Genomic DNA, 7,363 nt, shown 5'->3' with positions numbered 1-7,363 from the left:
TTACTACTTGTATAGCGACGAAGTATAATGTTTCTAACAAGTTGCTACCATGAGTCTGTAACCGCTGCTTGACAACAAGACCTCTGACAAAACAATACACTCATGATTTACCATGAGAAACAATACACTCATGATTTACCATGAGAAACAAACACCGCGCGCTTCATCGACGCCGGAATAAAAATAAAAGGAACGAATCGTCACTCGCTTGTCTTGGGTTGTAATCAACCACGAGTGGGGTCGTCAACCCATATCTTATTCATACACGACTTCCTCGCTCACACGGGATTAACGGTTACAGGTCAGAGGACTTCCACTAAGATCCCCAATCTTAGTTGATGAATGAGGTAGCTCATGTAGACTTTGACGGCTTCCTATAGCTCTAACAACAAAAGCATCTTCATGTCTAAAACCCTAAGTTACTAGACTATGCTTTTAAACATTACTTCTAACTTCATAATATTTAAGCAGTATAACAACTATATCTTGAAGTAAAACCAGGTTTTATCTTGACCTAAAACCAATAATAACAACATATAACGTTTCTAGTTTTATCTTGACATAAAACTATCAATAATAATACCAAGTTTTATCTTGACATAAAAGTAACAATAACAACATATAACATATCCAGTTTTATCTTGACATAAAACTAACAATAACAACATATAACATATCCAGTTTTATCTTGACATAAAACTAATAATAACAACATATAACATATCCAGTTTTATCTTGACATAAAACTATTAATAGCAACATACTATATAACTTAACATTTTGAACTTTCGAATATAACTTCGATATTATATCACACACAACATATATACAGAATCCTAAGTATAACTCAAGATCTACATTAGTAAATTAACATACTGATAAGTTGATAATAGTTGTATGTATTCAAAATGTTATATTTAGAACAATCATATCCCGGTTATCATAACTATATACTATCATATAGACATAATAATAACATATATATAATATCTAGCATGCGTTTTCCCTCAAAATATTAGAAAGTGGGGCTATGAAACTCACCTTAATAGGGTGATTTTATGTAATCTAAGCAGAAACGGTCCACGTACAAGGCCGTCTGGGCTCGGGATGCAAGAGGGCTTCAGCAAAAGAGAGAGAGGAGAAATGGGAATGGTGTAAGGAAGTGTCAAGGTCGGACCTGCTATTTATAGGAAGGATTTTGGACCCTCACGAAGTGAGAATCTCATTGTTCACATCGTGAGTTTCGAGCTAATCTCTTCGTAGACTTGCCATCCTTCTTCTAGCTTCCGAAGGTGGCAAAATGAGCCCTCACGACGTGAAAAATACCTTGTTCACGTCATGAGTTTAGATCTTATCCTGTCGCAGCCTCGTCACACCTTCTAGATCCGAAATATGGCGGTTTGACTCCTCACGTCGTGAGTTTATATGCTCACCTCGTGAGTTCAGTCAAATTAGGGTTTCTGACAGCGACATCGTCGGAAGGCCATAACTTTTGCATACGAACTCCGTTTTTGACGTTCTTTATATGCACGTGTAGGTAATTCTGAGTACTACAACTCTCTAATAGATTAAAATAGCTAACTCTAAGCTTATTTTAAATTACTCTTGTTATAAAGATTTTATAGTGTTCGGTTTATCATAACTTCTTCACGCGAAGCCAGATTTCGACGTTCTCTACATTTTTGGAATCGTATGGACATATACTTTGATTTATACTATAAAGTATGTATGAAAGTTCATGTTTATATTAGAATTATCATGAAATACATAGTAAGTTTACTACATTACTAGTTTTAACAAAATCACATTACATGATTGGTATAATCACATGTGATTGTTATTGACCTATTTTTACTAGTGTTACAGCTAAGTACGTTAAGACAAGAAAACTCGACGAGTTGCTTAGCCAACTCGAATAGTTGGATAAGGTTTCCCGCTTTCTAGATACTGAGTGAGCTCGGCGAGTTGATGAGATAACTCGAAAGGTTGGTTGGGTTTTTCCCGGTTTTTGGACACTGAAGAACTCGACGAGTTGCTCTGGTAACTTGACGGGTTGTCTCGAGCTTTTCATAATCTTCTGAGATATGAAGGAACTCGACGAGTCAGTACATACACTCAACGAGTTAGGTCAACATGGACTGTTGACCTTGAATGTTGACTATGACTTTGACCATGGTTGACCAAGTTTGACTTCTAAGGGTATTTTAGTAATTTGGGATTTTAATGGAATTAGTCATATGGTAGTTTCAGGCAGTTGAGTTCGAGTTGTGAGTTGAGATTCGATTTTATCGGTGCAGCACTACTTGTGAGGTGAGTTTTCCTCGCTATGCTAACAGGGTCAAAGGCACTAAGGCCGGCCCTTTTTGGATTGTTATCCTGGTTATCGCATGACGCTATGTTTAGTGATCTGTTATATATGTATCCTGGTATATAGGATGGTACTATGTTTAGTGATATGTTAGATCTGTATTATGGTATATAGGATGATGCTATGATTAGTGATATGTTAGATCTGTATGACTGTTTGTACATGTTAGCCAGCGTTTGATAACTATGTGTTGATTGTGTGTTTGTGAGTGGGTTGAGGCGGTCCCGCTTTGTGCTATAGGCCAACAGACCCATGGCGGCCCAAATAGACTAAAGGCCCAACGAGGCGTACCAGTCAGGCCGAAAGCCCGGTGAACAGTCCAGACAAGTTGAAGGCCCGGTAGAGCGGTCCAGACATGTTGAAGGTTCTGAGACTGGGCCAGATACGCTGAAGGTCGGTGAGGCGGTCCAGTCATGCTGAGAACTCTATATGCTTGATGTTTGTTATGATATTCTTCTGGATTTTATGGCGTTGTATTTTGGGGGAACTCATTAAGCTTCGGGCTTACAGTTTTGGATTTTGTTTCAGGTACTTCAGATTATCACGGGAAGGCGAAGGCTTGATCATGCACCTCCTCACATTTTATGACTTTGATATCTGGGATTCTCTGATATGAAACTATTTTGAAAACATTTTGTAATAAATAATGGTTTTTGGATGTTTGAAAAAGTTTTAAATTTTTATGAATTTTATGGATGTTACAGTGATGGCGTGGCATGCACTCTCTGACATTTTATTTGGGGACACTCTGATATTATGAATAAGATGTTTGATGTTATGGATATTGAAAACAAATGTGATTGGACTTTATATCTTTTGGAAATGTTTTGGTTATTTAAAATGAAAAATTTTATTGGAAATTTGGGCTGTTACAGAGTGGAACCCTTGGTCAAAGGAAATCATCTGATACTTCCAAGAGAAACACCCCTCCGGTCACTAACCAAGGAAGTTTGGGATCTTCAGGACTCCAGGATCCAACTGCTCTGGTTACTACTGCTGAACCCTTCGCTATGATGAGGAAAATAACACAACAGATGACTCGGCAACAAGATGACAATAGAACACTACTTAGAGAAGTGAAGAGGATAAAGGCGGAATTTCAGAGATCCCAGGAAACGATGCCCATAGTTGTACAACCAAGGATTATGAACTTCAACAATGCAGGATCCTCAGGAAAGCAATAGGAGAACACACCTCCTGCTACTGTTGCATCACCCTGAGGAATAAGTCCAAACATGGCTAGGGAACTTCAGCAGTTGAGACAGATGATCTCAAGCATACTTGGGGTATTTCAACCCATACCAGAAGAATCTCCAACAAGTCACAGGATCTCAAGATTTGCTCATGCGATAGCTGATACCAAAGTTCCTAAGCACTTCCAGACTCCTAGCATGAAACCTTACGATGGAACTATGCATCCTGAAGAGCATGTAGCACAATACCGAAAAAGGATGGAGATCATTCCCATACCATTGCACTTGAAGTAAGCTTGTGTATGCAAAGGCTTTGGTTCAACTCTCATGAGATCAGCTCTTAAATGGCTACTAAACATTCCTCCCTATTCTATTACTTCATTTGCACATTTAGTCAATATTTTCAATAACCAGTTTTCTTGTAGTAGAACCTTCGAGAAGATCACTAGTGATATCTATCGAGTGGTTCAGGATCCTAAGGAACGACTTACGGATTTTGTTAATAGGTTTGGCAGGGAAGCTCTGAGCATCCCCAAAATTGACATGGCGACTATTGTGGAGACCTTCAAGATGGGTCTAAGGAAGGATTCAACCTTCTATGAAGATCTCGTGATGACTCCATGCAAGATATTGGACGAAGTTAGGTGTCGAGCATTGAGGTTCATAAGGCTTGAAGAGGATAAAGAAGTCCATATGGGGAGCAACCCTTCAAGTCAATACGAGAATCCCAATAGGAAGGTCGAATCCTCGACTCCAAGATCCTACAAAGTGAAGCCTTATTCCAAACCAAATCATCACAGGTTTAATTCCCTCGAAGATGAAGGAGAGGAAGAGGAACCTCCTAAGATCACTGACTTGTTTTTCTGTGGATGTTTCAATTTTAATCTATGCTATGCAGGATCTCGGAGACAAAGCAAGATGTCTGAAGAAGGATAACAAGTCCACCAGGTTTAAAGACAATTCCAAATGGTGTGCTTACCATGAAGATTTCGATTACATAACGGAGGATTGCATAACCCTAAGAAAGGAGATCAGCTACCTCCTTAGCAAAGGACATCTTAAAGAGATCCTTGAAAGAAAGAAAGAAAAGTCCAAGGAGAACAACTAGGATGGTCACAAGATCCTGGAGAAACCAGGATCTCCACCCCCAGACGCCAAGATAATGAACGTTATCTCAGGCGAATCTAACATTTGTGATACTTCTTATTCTCATGCTAAAAGACACACCAAGGTCTCTAAAACAGAAAAGGAGGATAGACCATGGAAGAATACCTCGATTAGCAATGAAAAGGAAATCACGTTTGACATGACGGATAGGGAAGAGATCCAGGATCCTCACCATGATGGACTCGTTATAACATTGTACATTGCCAACCACTTCGTCAAAAGGGTCCTTGTTAAAGGAGGATCCACGGTCAACAACATACTCTTGGATGCACTGAAGAGGATGGACATCCCGGAATCGGAGATAATAAAAAAATCTTCGGTCCTCATAGGATTTAGCGGATAAACGAAACACACCATAGGGGAGATAAAGCTACCAATATACATAGAGGGGGTAAACTCTATACAAAAGTTTTTTTGTGTTATTGACACCTTATCTTCTTATAATGTGATATTAGGTAGACCGTGGATCCATGAGATTAAAGCGGTTCCATTAACATATCATCAGTATGTAAAGATGCCAACTCCGTGGGGAATAGTAAAGATCATGGGAGATCAACATGAGACAAAGAACCTCTATGAAGCCTATAAAAAAACCCCAACATAACAATTAAGGCAGGGGCACGACATGTTATAGAAACGAAGGAGCAAAACATAAAGGAAGTACCCCTAAGCAGAGAGGATCCTAAAGCCAAAGTCCTCATAGGATCTGATGTGCACAAAATTACCTACTAGTTTTAAATTTATAACCTAACTAACTTAACTAAATAATATGCACCTAGGCAGTGTACCTAGTCAGATTGTAGTGTAGTAAAGTAAGTTGGGGTCGAACACATGGAACAGTTTTGACTAGTTAACCTATATACTATTAAATTAACCTAATTTTCTAACAAAGTTTGGGGTTTTATCTGATTTTGCAAGATCAGAAAAAATTAATTCTTAACTCAAATTCAATTATAAACAAACACTTCTGTTAGTTTGAATCTACTTTCCCTCAATAGCTTATAAATTATATATGATCATTACTATTAGTTACCAATTAATAAAGTATTAGCAATTCAATTCCAAATTTACTAATATTCAATTAATTCATGTAGATCAATGTATATTCACACATTAGTTAACACATAATTAATTACTTAATGGATTGGAGCTATGTACGATTGATTTGCAAAACACAATTATATTCATAATTTGTCTTCACTAGCACAACCTAATTTAATGATTCGACTGCTTAACTAAGATTGGTTTAATCCTAGCTCTAATAATTTAATGCTCACTAAATTACCAGGTATTATAATTCATGCATATTGTGACAACCCAAAAATTTATTGCCTTCTAGCCTTGTTAAGGGTCATCATATTGGGTTTTAAGCCTAGTACACTTAAGGAATGAGTGTTATAATGTACCTACTAGAGACTTGGTGCAACATTCAAGCCTTAACCCCTAAAAAGGAGTTCACGGCCAAGGCACAAGAGTTTACGGCCGTAAACTCTTGACTGGCCGTAAACCCCTCCTATATATAAGAGAACACTTCATTTTTCTCATTCTTTTCTTTCCTTGGCCGAAATCTCTTCAAACTCTCTCAAGTATCATCAAGTTATCCATCTAAATCCTCCAAAAACGTAAGTGTTCTTCCCTCTAGTTGTTGTAATCCTTCTTAATCATGCCTCATCCTCATGATTCATCCATGAAAACATCCCTTTTTGTCTAGATCTCCAAGAACACACTAGTGTTTTTGGACCAAAATCAACCCTTTCAAGCTTCAATATCATGAGTACTCCTTCCTTAACTTGTTGTATGCTAGAAGCACTTGATTTACACTTTGAAAACATCCATTTCTCAAGAACAATAGGAGTTTACGGCCAAGAGCATCTCCCTTGGCCGTAAACCCTTATAAAGGTGCCATTTTGGCCATAAACCCTTCTAGAAGCTAAGCTTGTGACCTAGAACACTTCCTTGACGCAAAGAGGACCTTGTCACACACTTGGGTACAAGATTCCTTGAGTTTACGACTGTAAGCCTATAGGGCCGTAAACGCTATGGCCGTAAACTCCATGAGACATACCACTTGGGCCGTAAACTCCTCTTTGTGGCCGTACACTCCCCTTAGATGAATCACATGTGATTCTTACACTTGGTCCAAGTGTTTCCTAGTACGAAAGGGTGTTTCCTTGCATGTTAGTTGCTTATAAACACTTTATTCATGCAAATACATGCCATATATGTCATTTAGGACTCGTTTGTGTCTCGGGACTTCATCCGTGGAACTACTCATCCTTACGTGCATATTCGTTTGAATCACCCACATAAGGTGAGTTCATACCCCTATAATGAATCTTTTAACTGTTTTAAATGCTTTTAAAGGGGGGAATACAAGTTGAACATAATGATAATTGTGTAAATATTTGTTATAAACATCTTTTAAAAGATTGCTTATGTCTTTTATAAGTTATCAAAACATTTCAAAAACTCTTTTAAAGTTATGTTACTTTATAGTTTAACAAAACTCCGTTTTTAAAGTACAAGCATAACATAGTAGTAAAATGAGTCTTTTCAATAACAGTTCAAGTAAAATACTAGTAATCTATAAGGTGTATAGTTTAGAGGTTCAGTTCATACTAGATGCTAGAACATA

General features: G+C 37.8%; 1 protein-coding gene across 1 annotated transcript; it reads left to right on the top strand.

Annotated features, from left to right (window-relative positions):
• The first annotated feature begins 3,603 nt into the window (after positions 1 to 3,603).
• Positions 3,604 to 4,669, top strand: LOC145051155 (uncharacterized). The gene is made up of 3 exons (XM_078999280.1): positions 3,604 to 3,851; positions 3,987 to 4,299; positions 4,460 to 4,669. The coding sequence occupies exons 1-3, from the start codon at positions 3,604 to 3,606 to the stop codon at positions 4,667 to 4,669; spliced, it is 771 nt and encodes a 256-aa protein (XP_078855406.1).
• The last annotated feature ends 2,694 nt before the right edge of the window (positions 4,670 to 7,363 follow it).

The sequence above is a fragment of the Lactuca serriola genome, chromosome 5, assembly GCF_051521515.1.
Source record: "Lactuca serriola cultivar US96UC23 chromosome 5, Lser_US96UC23_V15, whole genome shotgun sequence".
Lineage (NCBI taxonomy): Eukaryota > Viridiplantae > Streptophyta > Magnoliopsida > Asterales > Asteraceae > Lactuca > Lactuca serriola.
The sequence above is the reverse complement of the archived record's forward strand: the minus strand, read 5'-3'. Positions and strand labels throughout refer to the sequence as shown.